The sequence below is a fragment of the Anolis sagrei genome, chromosome 3 (genome assembly GCF_037176765.1).
Source record: "Anolis sagrei isolate rAnoSag1 chromosome 3, rAnoSag1.mat, whole genome shotgun sequence".
Taxonomy (NCBI): domain Eukaryota; kingdom Metazoa; phylum Chordata; class Lepidosauria; order Squamata; family Dactyloidae; genus Anolis; species Anolis sagrei.
Genome location: NC_090023.1, coordinates 5,475,210 through 5,490,769, shown reverse-complemented (window position 1 = coordinate 5,490,769; position 15,560 = coordinate 5,475,210). Strand labels below are relative to the sequence as shown.

The window sequence follows — 15,560 nt, the reverse complement described above, 5'->3', positions numbered from 1 at the left end:
ATGTATGGATGTTGAAGTCACAAACCCCAGAATTCTGCAGGAGGCAGCAACCGGATCTGAACATGAGGAAGAACTTCCTGACTGGGAGAGCCGTTCAGCAGTGGAACTCTCTGCCCCGGAGTGTGGTGGAGGCTCCTTCTTTGGAAGCTTTTAAGCAGAGGCTGGATGGCCATCTGTCAGGGGTGCTTTGAATGCAATATTCCTGCTTCTTGGCAGAATGGGGTTGGACTGGATGGCCCAGGAGGTCTCTTCCAACTCTTTGATTCTAGGATTTAAAGTGGATTCATTCCCTAGTGTTATGAGGTCCTTTCTTCATTTAAATGGCCCATTTTGAGAAGCCCTGTTTTCTGTGGTTATACAATGCGGCCACTTTGCTGAAGGGTTTGGATCCAAATGGGAGACCTCACTAGAAAAATCTCCTCCACATCTATCATCTTGAATTAGAGTATGTAACACAATTTTTGTTCCTGCGTTATCAGTGTCACTTCCTGGTTGGTTCTATCACAAAAACATGGGGAAACGTTTATTAAGTTGTAAAAACTTTGTTTTTGTGGGCAGGACATCCTGCTATAGCACATTTTGCTCTAATTTTCCAATGGATATTTCATCATCAGGTCTCAACCAACTCAACAGAGTGTGTGGCAGCCACAAAAACAACGTTTCTGGAGTATAACAACTACTTTCAAAGTATGTGCTGGACAATTAAACAGGAATTAATGCTTTCAAACCAGGAACAGAAATGTTATGTAATTGGCAGGGGACCTACCGATGTTCATTGCTGAATCTGGAAATAAATGCTTCTCTAAAAGAGTGTTCTTTTCTCTCTCAATCTTCTAGTGTCAAAAGCGGACAGATACGAAACCTTGAATCCGCCCGAGTGTCCATGGTTGGCCAAGTCAAACAGTAGGTTGGGCCTTCTAATCCTCCTTTACAAACCCAAATTGTTTCCAATTTAGGGAAACAAAGGAAAGGAAATATGTCTAATTAACTTAGTGTCTCGTATAATCAGTTCCCTTTGCTTTCAAATTTGTTACACACTTTATGAGTTTATTTTTTTTTTGTCTATTTTTGGTACCGTCTTTTAGTTTATTCAATATATTTTAATTACTTACCTTATTGCAATTATGAGAAAATGCAATGATGAAGAATAAAGCCAAACATTGTATCTCTATAGCAGGCATGGGCAAACTTGGGCCCTCCAGGTGTTTTGGTCTTCAACTCTCACAATTCCTAACACAGAGAGATATATAGATATAAGTACACACACACACACACATATAGGCCAGGCATGGGCAAACTTCAGCCCTCCAGGTGTTTTGGTCTTCTACTCCCACAATTTCTAACAGAGAGAGAGATATATAGATATAGGTACACACACACACACACACACACACACACACACACATATATATACCAGGCATGAGCAAACTTCAGCCCTCCAGGTGTTTTGGACTTCAACTCCACAATTCCTAACAGAAAGAGATATATAGATATAGGTACACACACATATATAGTCCAGGAATGGGCAAACTTTGGCCCTCCAAGTGTTTTGGTCTTCAACTCCCACAATTCTTAACAAAGAGAGAGATAGAGATATAGGTGTACACACACACACACACACATATATAGACCAGGCATGAGCAAACTTGGGCCCTCCAGGTGTTTTGGACTTCAACTCCCACAGTTCCCAACAGAGAGCGAAATCGAGCTATAGGTATAAAAATATGGTGAAAAATAGTATAGAACATTAGGAAAGAAAAATATATTGATTGGTTGTGTCTCTTTGTGTTCCCATTTAAATCAGGTGCGAAGGAGCCGCAAGCCCTGGAGGCCCCAAAGCCATTGTGGAAGGGATTATAGAGGAGGAGGAAGAAGAGGAGGAGGAGGAGGAAGGGGAAAACGGAGAATCGGTGAACAAAAGGAAGAAAGACGATGACGCGGAGGCAAGCGGTTTTTGCATTCAGCGTTAATTTAGTTGGACTTTAGGATTGTGGTGATGAGGGGAGAAACAACTTAGAAAATGTAATTGTCCTGGCTGGGGATTCTGGGTGTTTTAGTCCCAAAAAAGGTATCTTCTCTATGGGAATCTATTGCCTAAATCAGGCATGGGCAAACTTGGGCACTCCAGGTGTTTTGGACTTCAACTCCCACAATTCCTAACAGCGTACTGGCTCCCTATGCCTAATCTATATTGCATTTCATTTTTATTGCTGGAGACGTTGCTGAAATCAAGACTCAAACCACTGCAGTACGTTGGCTCTCTTATGGTTATATATTATCCTCTGCTGATTGAATGCCCTACAGTTACAGAGCTTATCACAGCTAGAGAGGTGCAAAAGGAGTTACTTGCTTACTTAAGCAATCCCTCGTTGGGATAGTCTTCCAGGATTAGTGTTCTGGTGGGTCCATAAGTGACTGTGGAGCCCTATTCTTGACCTGCATCTTCTCCTGCAGTGAGGGCATTGGTTTCCGGGTGGAAGGCGGTCTCGGTCGGGGTTGGTTTGACGCACCTTCCTCTTGGCATGTTTCTCTCTTTCGCCCTCCATTCATTCCTCTTCAAATTCTGCAGCACTGCTGGTCACAGCTGACTTCCAGCTGGAGCACTCAAGGGCCAGGGCTTCCCAGTTCTCAGTGTCTATAGCAGAGTTTTTGAGGTTGGCTTTGAGCCCATCTTTCAATCTCTTTTCCTGTCCTCCAACATTCCGTTTTCCATTTTTTAGTTCGGAGTAGAGCAACTGCTTTGGGAGATAGTGGTCGGGCATCCGGACAACGTGGCCGGTCCAGCAGAGTTGATGGCGGAGGACCATTGCTTCAATGCTGGTGGTCTTTGCTTCTTCCAGTACGCTGACATTTGTCCGCTTGTCTTCCCAAGAGATTTGCAGGATTTTACAGAGGCAGCGCTGGTGCAATCGTTCCAGGAGTTGAGTGTGACGTCTGTAGACAGTCCACGTTTCGCAGGCAATAGCTTTATAAACAAGCACCTTGGTATCCCTACGGATGTCCCGGTCCTCAAACACTCTCTGCTTCATTCGGAATGGAGACGGAATGGAAGGAGAGGACAACTGGGGAGGTGCTGCTTTGCATGGGGAATAATAATAATAATAATAATAATAATAATAATAATGAGCTGGATGATCTGGACAGAAAAACAAGAAAACTGATGACAATCCACTACTCATGACACCCGCATAGTGATGTCAAAAATCAGAGGGCTTCTGCAAGTGAAACAAACAGTAGAAGAGAAACATGGACTGGCAGATGATGAGAAAGGCAGTCAAGAACCAACATTGAGGGAAGTCAGTAGTAGAAAACTGCTCAAAGTGCAAAAGGCAAAGAGGGAATACCATAAAAACACAATCCAGAGCAGAAGAGAAAACTGGAGAAAGAAGGCTCTCCATGGACAGTTCCTGGGAAAAATTGAGAGCCAAATTGACAAAGAAAAAACATGGCTGTGGCTCACAAACGGGACTCTGAAAAAGGAGACAAAGGAGGGCCTGATTCTGGCAGCTCAAGAACAAGCCAATCGAACCAAGGCCATCAAAGCCAGAATTGAAAAGTCGGCAACAGATCCCAAGTGTAGACTCTGCAAGGAAACAGATGAAACAATAGATCCCATCCTCATCTGCTGCAAGAAGATCGCGCAGGCAGACTACAAGCAGAGGCACAACAACCTTGCTCAGATGATTCATTGGGACTTGTGCCACAACACCATCTGCTTGCGACAAAGAACTGGTGGGATCACAAGCCTGAAAAAGTTATAGAAAATGAACACCTCAGACTACTCTGGGACTTCCAAATTCAGACAGAGTTTTGGAGTATAAGACTCCTGATCGTGTTAAAAAACTCAAGTATGGATCGTTGATGTTGCAATCCCAGGCGACAGCAGGATTGAAGAGGAACAAATGGAAAAGCTGACACAATATGAGGATTTAAAGATCGGACTGCAAAGACTCTGGCACAAGCCAGTTAAGGTGGTTCCAGTGGTGATCAACACACTGGGTGCAGTGCCTAAAGACCTTGGCCTGCAGTTAAACACAATGGGCGCTGATAAGATTACCACCTGCCAGCTGCAGAAGGCCACCTTACTGGGATCTGCACGCATTATTCGCCAATACATCACACAGTCCTAGACACTTGGGAAGTGTCCGATGTGTGATCCAGTACTACAGCCAGCAGAGTGATCATGTCTGCTGTGGACTCATCTTGTTGTATTTCTAATAATAATAATAATAATAATAATAATAATAATAATAATATGTTCTGATGATTTACCTGTCATCTACGAATCATCAAGGAAGATAAGTTTGTTTGGGGAGGCCCTGCTCTTGGTCTCACCACCCTCACAAGTGCAACTGGTGGGGATGAAAGTCAGGGCCTTCTTAGTGATGACTCCTTGGCTGTGGAATTCAGTCCATCTTGGAAGGAGGCAGGTGGATAGGCTGCATTCCTCACGTATCTGCCACACTTGTCAAAAGTAAAAGCGTCTCTTTATGTAGCAGTTTTTCTGCTGCTGTTGTTCCTGATCGTTTTGACAACTTGCTATTCAACTCCAATTCTGAACAGATGTTGTTTTTCTTCCTTAACATAAGCAGCCATTGTTTTGGCTTTCTTAACTTAAGAGATAATTGTCTCTGACCACGTAAACATGTGTTATTTACACCTGAAAGTTCCCAGGTCAGTTATGTCAACTGTTTTGTTCATCAACACTTTTCTTCTCCTCCAGAATGCCATTTTTACCAGGTTTTAATTTTAGGATGGTGTCTTCAGCCTTGGCAAGCCTAAACAGGCTCTCAGCCAAACCCAAAAATGCAATTTCATTCATTTCCACTCTGCTTTGTAAGGTTTACAACCAGCCTCTTCTGTCCCCCTTGCAGCCCAAGAAGGACGTGGCCTACACGTGGCGGATCGAACTGGCCAAGACGGAGAAGTACTGGGACGGCTGGTTCAGGGGCCTCTCCAACCTCTTCCTCAACTGCTCTGCCCCCAAACTGCTGCTTTTAGCTGGTAGGCTGCTCTTGCTTTTATTCAGTCTGCAAGGCCCAAATATTGCCTTGCTCACTTGGGAGTATCTGCCCAATGCAGGCACTCTCCATTTACCTACAAGGTCATGTGGCTGACATGACTGCATGGAGCACCGTTACTTTCCCGCCAGAGCAGTACCGATTCATCTGCTCACATTTGCATGTTTTCGAACTGCTAGGTTGGCAGAAACTGGGGCTAACAGCAGGAGTGCACCCTGCTCCCTGGATTTGAACCGCCGACCTTTTAGTCAGTAATTTCAGTAGCTCAGCGGTTTAACCAACTGTGCCACTGGTTATTACATCCTGGTTATTGTCAAAAATGCCAAGCTTCATATATTTGTTAGCAGCACAGTTCAAATATATGCTCAGTATATGCTTCAATTTTTTTTTTGCTCTTTTGGAGCTGCAGTGGCGCAATGGGTTAAACCTTTGTGCTGCTGAACTGCTGACGTGAAGGTTGGCTGAACTGTTGACCTGAAGATTGGCAGTTCAAATCCACAAGACGGGTTGAGCTCCCGTCAGTCAGCTCCAGCCCCTCCCAACCTAGCAGATCAAAAACATGCACATGTGAGTAGATCAATAGGTATCGCTTTGGTGAGGAAAGGCAAAGAGACACTCCAAGCCATCTTGCTGACCACATAATCAGGAGGTAACATTGCAGGCTCCTTGGCTCGAAAATGGAGGAAAACACTTCTCCAGAGCCTGAGATGAACACTGCCTCCAGAAGCCAGAAATTAAAGGAGAAGCCTCTGCCTTTGTTTGCATTTGTGTGTCTCATTGTATATGATTGTAACGGCATTGAATGTTTGCCTGTGTATGTAAATGCCGTAATCCGCTCTGAGTCCCCTAGGCGAGAAGGGCGGAATAGAAATAAAGTATATTATTATTATTATTATTATTATTATTATTAGTTTCCCTAGGTTGTCAAAACATCTTTAGTTCTCACTCTCTCTGACTTTTCAAATGAGAAAAATACTTTGCTCATAACAATATGTAACAAAATTTGAAGAAAAAAATCTCCCTGGTTTGAAAGTGTTTTTTCCTGTTTAATTGTGTGGTCCTTACTTTGAAAGTAGTTGTTCTACTTCATAAACTTTGTTCTTATGGCTTGCACAAATTATGTTCAATTCATTGACACTCTTGTGAAAAACTGTAGCAACATGTGCTGCCGGATGTGCCTCCCTCCCGCAAAAACAAAGCTTTTGCAGTTTAATAAACTTTTCCCATGTCTTTAAGATAGATCCAATTAGTGGCCTATGTCAAAGGCCCATTTTGTCATATTTTCCTTTATCCTGTCCTTTTCCAGATCCCACTCCAGCAAGGTTTGATAAAGGATTTTTATTAGTTTCTGATCTTTTTTCATTACTCAATACTTTTGAAAGACTGGGAAGAGGTGTGGAAAAAGAAACTAAAATTCACAATATAGTTGAGGGCTGGTATAAGATCTATTTCAGAGGGTACTGGACACCTTCTAGCCTATCAAAATTTAACAAAAATTACAGCAATAGATGCTGGGGATGTGAAAAAGAGCTTGGCACCCACTACCACATGTGGTGGGGGTGTAAAATAATTAGGAAATACTGGTCGACAATACATAAATACACCCAAAAAATTATCAGCGTGAAATTTGAAATGAAACCGGAGTATTATCTCTTAAACATATCAGATCTGAACCTTCCAGAGAACGACGACAGGATTTTTTTCTATATAACAGCTGCAGCAAGAACTACAATTGCCCAAAAGTGGAAAGAAAAAGTATCTCCACAAATTGAAGATTGGATAAACAAAATTATGGACTACATGAGTTTGGACAATCTATCACAATATCTAAGCAATAAAAACAAGTCCAAACAAACGGACTGGGAACCCTTAAAAAGGTTCATGCAGGAAAAAGTACAAATACGATTATAGAGATGAAGGACACGGTAAACAAATTAGAAGAAAAATAATCAAAGATCTAAAAGAAACAGCATTGGACTAACAGTTTTTACTCCTTGCGACCCGAACCGGAAGTCAACATTTCCCCTCATTTTCCCCTCCTGAACTACCCACTCCCCCTCTCCCCTCTCCTCCTTCCCCCCCCCCACACCCCTCCCCTTAACCCCTCTCTTTAACCTCCACCTTCCTACCTTTCTTTATAACACATTGTTCTCCCTCTTTCACTGTACTCTTATGGAAAATGGAAATAAAAAAATTATTTAAAAAAATCCAATTAGGAAATGACATATGTAATGTGGCCAGGGCCCAGGGGAACAATACTTAACTAATATATTCCCTAGCACACACACCCACATGTTCCTTCAGCTGTTATATTGCCCACAGCTGGCCACCAATTTGAAGGATCAGAGTAAAGGATTTTATTTACTAAGGCTCCAACTGGACACCAACACAATCCAGTCACAAAGCTCGATGTGTGTTGAGGAAACGTGAATGTGCATTAGTAGAATTACTGCCACCACTCAAATGGATTTGAGAAAATTATCTTGATGTAAGATAAATGTAAGATAAGGTAAAGCTTGTTGTTCCCCAGCCCTTCCTTTAATTCCCTTTAAAATGTCTGAGGTAAAAAAATGTTAGAATCTACTGGAACAGATCTAATGGAATGAATCAATGTGGAGGCTCTATTGAAAGTTGAACTAGAACTAAGTTTATTTATATACCAGAACAAACAACTAAATTCTTCTTTGAGTTACACATGCATATTTGGTTATCACAGCACAATCTTCTCAAACGGTTTCTGGGTCCTAACAAGCTTGCTGGACTCCCTAACTGGGTATCTTTTCTTCAACGTGAGCAAATTCCCTCTGACAGACCAATCCTGTCTGTCCCCCAGCGTATCTAGCTTCCCTAGAATACCCTGTCCCTTAGAGAGTAAAAACAACACCCACACCAGTTCACAGGCAGCTATCGACCCTCCAGGCCACTCTCTATAGCCACACCTGCCTTCAGACACTCTCCCTCAGGAAAACTTCAGCTCTCTCGAAATCCACCCACTACCCTTCAGATCAAAATCCAATCTCTCTCTCTGTCAGAAGCTGCCTGGACTTCCGGTAGCGGCAAGATGGCGGGCGCCACGGTTTGTTGAGGCTCCTCAGCAACCCAACCTGTCGCGACCCTAGGTAGAGCATTTTGCTCCCCCAACCCAACAGCGAGAGGCGGGTTGGCGCGTTCAGCTGGTGGGCATTGCATGGTCACGATATTCGCAAGCTTGACCAGAGTGTTATACTAACCAGCTGCGTGGGGGGCGACAAGGATATCCGTCGAGCATATGCCCGCACAGGTGAACACCAGCCGCTATTTTGAACTTAAGAAATCATTGACAGAATTTAATAGGAAGAAAAAAGGAACCTGGACAGACACAACCAAGGTACGAGTCCATTACAACATTCATAACCCAGGAACAAAAATTGTGTTACATATTGATAATCAAGCCCAATATTCAACCTAAAATGAGGCCATGGTTGTACTGGCCTCCTAGCAAGAAACAACTCCTGAAAGAGGCCCATAGAAGTTGGTCCAGGTTTTGTATGAGTGCTAAAAAGGCCCAGAAAGGCAAGAATTTAAGACTGATGTTTGTTTTCTTTTTCCCAAATCATGTTTTAAGGTGTCGACAGACTGGATAAAGATCTAACAATTGGCCAAATGCAAGGTAAGCTGCGTTCTGTGTTGGGTTTCTGCATCTTGAGGCAAATTTCAGCCCTCCAGGTGTTTTGGACTTCAACTCCCACCATTCTTAACAGCCTCAGTGTTGCACTCCAGGACAGGAAAAGCCCTCTGACTTTAAACACAACATGCTGAATAGGAAAAAAATCCTTTTATTGGAGATAATTAAAAAGCAGCAAAGTAAAAAGCACTTTAAAGAAATAGGTAAATCCAATTAGGTAAGAAGATAAGCAGGAACAAAATAGTCCAGGGTAAAGTTCAGCAAAGTCCACACTTCTCTAATATAATCCAGAAAACCAGGAAACATTAATCCAAGGCATGAGTATGTAGTCATAAAATCCAAGAATCAAAACCATGAAACAAGAAATGTATTTATTTATTCTTTATTTACAGCATTTATATACCGCTTTTCTCACCCCGAGGGGGACTCAAAGCGGTTTACACATAGATAATGGCAAAAATTCAATGCCTTACAACTACAATAGTAAAACCACACTTTAAACATAAATCATATTAAAAACAGTACATCATCAAATATCAAAACAGTTATTAAAACCATAAAACGATCTCATCAGTCGAATCGCCATTCCTGTCCTTGTCCCTCTAAAAGCTGCATACATCTATTGTCCGAAGGCCTGGTCCCAAAACCATGATTTTAATTTTTTTCTAAAGGTCAGGAGTGAGGAAGCAGATCTTACCTCTTTGGGGAGGTAAATACTTAAGCATGAATCTTCCAAGCTAGGCTTCCATGAAACAAGGACGAGAACTTAACTTGATTCCAAACTATGCTTCCTCTGGCTACGTTTCCCATACTTGAGACTTTTATCCCCTCGTTAAGCTATCCCAAGCACCCAGAAATTGGTTTCGCTTTAATTGAGATTCCCTTATCTTTTTCTGTCGGAGCCTGGCAGAATGCCGAAGCCACTGTTCGGCTTGTCTGTTTTGACTAATCTCCTGCCATCTATCTATTTCAGTGGGGCCCCAAGATGTTTTTGGCCTACAACTCCCAGAATTCTCAGTCAGTTTATCAGTTGTTAGGATTTCTGGGAGTTGTAGGCCAAAAACATCTGGGGATCTCAGGTTGAGAACCACTGATCTATTTGCTCATTAACTTCTGCAGGTGCCAAGTTGTTTTCAAGCCCCAAATCCTGGGAACTCTCTAGTAGCAATTCAGGGAGTACACCATCATCCCCATACCCTTCAGGGACATTCTCATGGAAAACTACACTTTGAACAGGGATCTCCTTGTCATTTTCTGCATTGATATTATTGACCAAACCGTTGCCATCTTGAAACTCATTGACATCACTCCCCACATCCAAAGCACTCTGATCCTGAAACACAATCACACAACCAGAACCATTATTTTAATTTTTTTTCTAAAGGTCAGGAGCGAGGGAGCAGATCTTACCTCCTTTGGGAGGTAAATATTTAAGCATGAATCTTCCAAGCTAGGCTTCCATGAAACAAGGGCGAGAACTTAACTTGAATCCAAACAGTGCTTCCTCTGGCTACATTTCCCATACTTGAGACTTTTATCCCCTTGTTGAACTATCCCAAGCACTCAGAAATTGGTTTCGCTTTAATTCCCTTATCTTTTTCTCTCAGAGTCTGGCAGAACGCTGAAGCCACTGTTCGGCTTGTCTGTTTCGACTAATCTGCCATCTATCTATTTGCTCATTAACTTCTGCAGGTGCCGAGTTGTTTTCAAGCCCCAAATCCCGGGAACTCTCTGGTAGCAATTCAGGGAGTACACCATCATCCCCACACCCTTCAGGGACCTTCTCATGGGCCAAAGTTTACCCATGCCTGGTCTAATTGCTCTCTATATTCTAGTGTCGCTGCTTCTTCACTCCCAAAAGCCATTACATGCACTCTTTCCTCCTTGCAGGTAAATTCCAGATGCAAGTCCTTCCACAGTGCGGCCACGCGGTCCACGAGGATGCTCCGGACAAGGTGAGTCAACGGGTCTCGAGCCGTTTCTGGGGCAAAGCTTTCAGGAATGGGCACACAATCAGGATTTCACCACCAGCCTCACCTGGAATAACCTTGTGTCCAATTCTGGGCACTACAGATAGTAACTTGGGAAAAAGTTACTCTCTTTTGTACAGCAGTCCTTTACATCTCCCAAGGCAGCCACTGTCCTTTGTAGCTGAGGAAGTATGAGGAATTGGCATTACTTGGAAGTAACTTTTCCAAGTTCTGCTGTGAGTGTGTTGGAGTTCAGCCTGGGTCTGAACCTGAACCTGAACCTGTTTCTCTGATTGTATTTCCTGATGCTACTGAAAATGTATTTTCTGATGCTCCTGATGCTAATGAAAATGTTGATTCTGAGGTCAGTGTAGAAGAAACTCCTGCAGGCTTGGAAGGGTTGGAAAGTGAAAGTACACAATCTCCTGAGAATGTTTCAGGGTCAAGCGGTGATAGCTCTCCAGAGAGGCTAACACCTGGGATCCTTAATGAGGATAGAAGAGGACAGATTTAGAAAAGCAGGAGTGAAACGCAGAGTCTGCGAAGGTCAAGCAGATTAAAAGAAACAAGGGATTCAAAGCCTGGAGGCGTGTCACGAAACAGTTTCCTCGGCTTTAAATCTGGCATCGTTTTAGACTGAGGCATTACCTTGGCAGGTTTCCCGTGGCCTTCATCCCAAGAGGCTTCTAGTGCTCCAAGTACGGTTAGTGGATTGCTAACAGGTTCCAGGATTTTACAGTGTTGCTTTTGGTTTTTGATCTAGTTCATGGATATTTGTGATTGCTGATTTTTACTGTGGCTTTTTGACTTTGCATTTTCCTCTATTTTGTAACCATTTTTCATCAATAAAAAGGGATTGTTTTTCCCACAGTCAAGTGTGGTGGATTGTTATCTTAGGGTCTCGTTTCCTGCTCTGGGTTGCAACAGAGTGTTGCGTAACAGCCTCTTCTTCGTCACTGGCTGCTCTTCTTTCTGTTTCAGGTCGCCGAAGCCGTTGCAACATTCTTAATCCGTCACAGGTTTACAGAGCCCATTGGTGGATTCCAATGGTAAGTTGTTTGGGGTAATATAATAATAATAACAACAATAACAGCACTTTTATTATGTTGCTGAAGTCTTTCATGCCCAGAATTACTGGGTTGCTGTGAGTTTTTCCGGCTGTATGGCCATGTTCCAGCAGCATTCTCTCCTGACATTTCACCTGCAGCATTCTCTCCTGACATTTCACCCAGCTGGCCAGAAGTTGCAATACCATCTCTGCTGTGCAAGTGGTCCAGGAACTGCTGTGGGAGATCGTTACAATCTCCAGACAGTGTGTAGGAGCCAGGAACTTGACAGCCCTGATTTTTTGTGGCCCTGGGTGTGAGGGCCAGTATATTTATTATATACTGACAACTACTGAGCGTTATTTTTTAAAAGTATATATTTTATTGAGATTTGTAGAGCCTTTTACAAATTTAAGGATGGAATTAGATTGGCTCTTATAAGGTGTCTTTCTCTGTATGTGGCCGCATGTGTCTGCGTGTCATCAAAAATAGCCATGCGTGTCAATGCTGACACGCGTGTCATAGGTTCACCATCATGGTCCTAGCGCATCTTTGAGAGCAAAAATTAATACAAGACACTCTCTTATTTTCAGGGAAATCAGGTATTGCAGAATGTGCTGCAGAATGTTTCTCCTGCAAAAGCAAACTTTTGGCTACAATAGGAAATGGCATGTATAACCCAGTAATGATAGCAACAGTGACATTCTCTTGAAAATGTACCAACCACTCCTTCTTCTTCTTCTCTTCACAGCGTTTTCCCCGCTTGTTAATAACCCGGAGGTCCACCAACGACCACTTTCCGTTGTAAATAAAACTGCACCAGAGGGCCCCCCCTTCCGTGGCGTGTTCTGTATCCTCTCCATCCGACCCCCCTTCCGTTTGGTTCCCCCAATGCCGAGCGATGGGCGCGGAGCTCGCCCGAAGCAGAGCTCCTCCGGCGTCCGGCTGGACCTCGTCCACCCCTTGCCCTTTCCTCCAATTCCTTCCCCTGGATGTCGGTTTCTTTTCCTCCCATTTCCCCCGTCCGTCAGTCCGTCCCGAGGAAGTCCGGTTGTGTGTGGAATCGTGGGGGGATGCGAGGGACTTTGGGGGGGCGGGCAGGTAGAAGGCTGGTTCCTCCAGTTGTATCAAAACCTGAAAAACATTAAAGAGATTTCTTCCCCGGAAGAAGCACTCCGAAGCCCACCCACTTCTACCTTCTTGTGCTTGAGGACCTTTTGGGATGCCTAGAACACCGACCAAACCATGAAACTGGGTTGTAGGTTTTTCCGGACTATATGGCCATGATCTAGAGCAGTGGTTCTCAACCTGAGGGTCGGGACCCCTGGAGGGGTCGCCAAAGACCATCAGAAAACACAACACCTCTGAGGATGCTTGCCATAGATGCAGGCGAAACGTCAGGAGAAATGCCTCTAGAACATGGCTCTATAGCCTGAAAAAACCCACAAGAACCTAGAAAACACAACATTTTCTGTTGGTCATGGGGGTTCTATGTGGGGAGTTTCACCCAATTCTATCATTGGTGCGGTTCATAATTCTCTTGATTGTAGGTGAACTATAAATCCCAGCAACTACAACTCCCAAATATCAATCAAGGACTATTTTCACCAAACTCCACCAGTGTTCATATTTGGGCATATTGAGTATTCATGCCAAGTTTGGTCCAGATCCATCATTGTTTGAGTCCACAGTGCTCTCTGGATGTAGGTGAACTACAACTCCAAAGCTCAAGGTCAATGTCCACCAAACCCTTCCAGTATTTTCTGTAGGCCATGGGAGTTCTGTGTGCCTAGTTTGCTTCAATTCCATCGTTGGTGGAGTAAAGCATGCTCTTTGATTGTAGGTGAACTATAAATCCCAGCAACTACAACTCCCAAATGTCAATCAAGGACTATTTTCACCAAACTCCACCAGTGTTCATATTTGGGCATATTGAGTATTCATGCCAAGTTTGGTCCAGATCCATCATTGTTTGAGTCCACAGTGCTCTCTGGATGTAGGTGAACTACAACTCCAAAACTCAAGGTCAATGTCCACCAAACCCTTCCAGTATTTTCTGTAGGCCATGGGAGTTCTGTGTGCCTAGTTTGCTTCAATTCCATCGTTGGTGGAGTAAAGCATGCTCTTTGATTGTAGGTGAACTATAAATCCCAGCAACTACAACTCCCAAATGTCAAGGACTATTTTCACCAAACTCCACCAGTGTTCATATTTGGGCATATTGAGTATTCATGCCAAGTTTGGTCCAGATCCATCATTGTTTGAGTCCACAGTGCTCTCTGGATGTAGGTGAACTACAACTCCAAAACTCAAGGTCAATGTCCACCAAACCCTTCCAGTATTTTCTGTAGGCCATGGGAGTTCTGTGTGCCTAGTTTGCTTCAATTCCATTGTTGGTGGAGTAAAGCATGCTCTTTGATTGTAGGTGAACTATAAATCCCAGCAACTACAACTCCCAAATGACAAAATTAATCCCCTCAACCCCCCCCCCCCCTAGTATTCAAATTTGGTCCAGTGATGAAAATACATCCTGTAATATCAGATATTTACATAATAACAGTAGCAAAGTTGCAGATATGAAGTAGCAATAACAATAATTTTTTGCTTGGGGGTCACCACAACATGAAAAACTATATTAAGGGGTCGTGACATTAAGAAGGTTGAGAACCACTGATCTAGAAGCATTCTCTCCTGATGTTTCGCCTGCATCTATGGCAAGCATCCTCAGAGGTAGTGAGGTCTGTTGGAACTAGGAAAATGGGTTTATATATCTGTGGAAGCATTCTCTCCTGACATTTCACCTGCATCTATGGCAAGCATCCTCAGAGGTAGTGAGGTCTGTTGGAACTAGGAAAAAGGGTTTATATATCTGTGGAATGGCCAGGGTGGGACAAAGGACTCTTGTCTGCTGGAGCTAGGTGTGAATGTTTCAACTCACCACCTTGATTAGCTTACTTAATTTCCATACCACCCAACTGTGCCACCTATCAGGCCAACAAGTGACTTCTAAAAACACTGAAAAACACAGCAGAAGAGACTTAAAAAGCCAAAAATTAAAAATTACATTACAATGCATGAATAAAACCACATATACACAAATATACACACACACAATACACATATACACAGACTGGGCCACAGCGACGTGTGGCAGGGGATAGCTAGTGTAGTCATAAAATCCAAGAATCAAAACCATGAAACAAGAAGTACTTAAGCATGAATCTTCCAAGCTAGGCTTCCATGAAACAAGGACGAGAACTTAACTTGATTCCACATGATGCTTCATCTGGCTACATTTCCCATACTTGAGACTTTTATCCCCCCGTTGGTTTCGCTTTAATTGAGATTCCCTTGTCTTTCTCTGTCGAAGCCTGGCAGAACGCCGAAGCCACTGTGGAATGACCAGGGTGGGACAAAGGACTCTTGTCTGCTGGAGCTAGGTGTGAATGTTTCAACTGACCACCTTGATTAGCATTTAATGGCCTGACAGTGTCTGGAGCAAACTTTTGTTGAGAGGTGATTAGATGTCCTTGTTTGTTTCCTCACTGTTGTGCTGTTGTAATTTTAGAGTTTTTTTTAAATACTGGTAGCCAGACTTTTTTCATGAAATCCTCATAGAGTTGAACCATGAAACCCTCCTATAGTTGGAAGAGACACCCCCCCCCCCCAGGGCCATCCAGTCCAACACATTTCTGCACAATCTAAGCCTTCTTAAATAATTGTGAATTCTACATATGTGGTGTTGGAGGAAAGTGCTGAGAGTGCCTTGGACTGCGAGAAGATCCAATGCATGACAAGGTCCCCAAAAATCAAGATCAAAACCAAAGTCCCAAAGAGCTAGAAGCTTTTCCCAAAAGCC

At 43.3% G+C, this 15,560-nt stretch overlaps 1 protein-coding gene across 1 annotated transcript in view; it reads left to right on the top strand.

Annotated features, from left to right (window-relative positions):
- The window catches only part of PPME1 (protein phosphatase methylesterase 1), a 35,649-nt gene extending 22,763 nt beyond the window's left edge, over positions 1-12,886 (top strand). Inside the window, exons 8-14 of the mRNA XM_067466444.1 lie at positions 838-903; positions 1,805-1,943; positions 4,875-5,004; positions 8,626-8,670; positions 10,576-10,640; positions 11,637-11,704; positions 12,453-12,886. Coding sequence (XP_067322545.1) covers positions 838-903; positions 1,805-1,943; positions 4,875-5,004; positions 8,626-8,670; positions 10,576-10,640; positions 11,637-11,704; positions 12,453-12,471 — 532 coding nt within the window. The 3' untranslated portion in view covers positions 12,472-12,886. The remainder of the gene's footprint in view (positions 1-837; positions 904-1,804; positions 1,944-4,874; positions 5,005-8,625; positions 8,671-10,575; positions 10,641-11,636; positions 11,705-12,452) is intronic.
- The last annotated feature ends 2,674 nt before the right edge of the window (positions 12,887-15,560 follow it).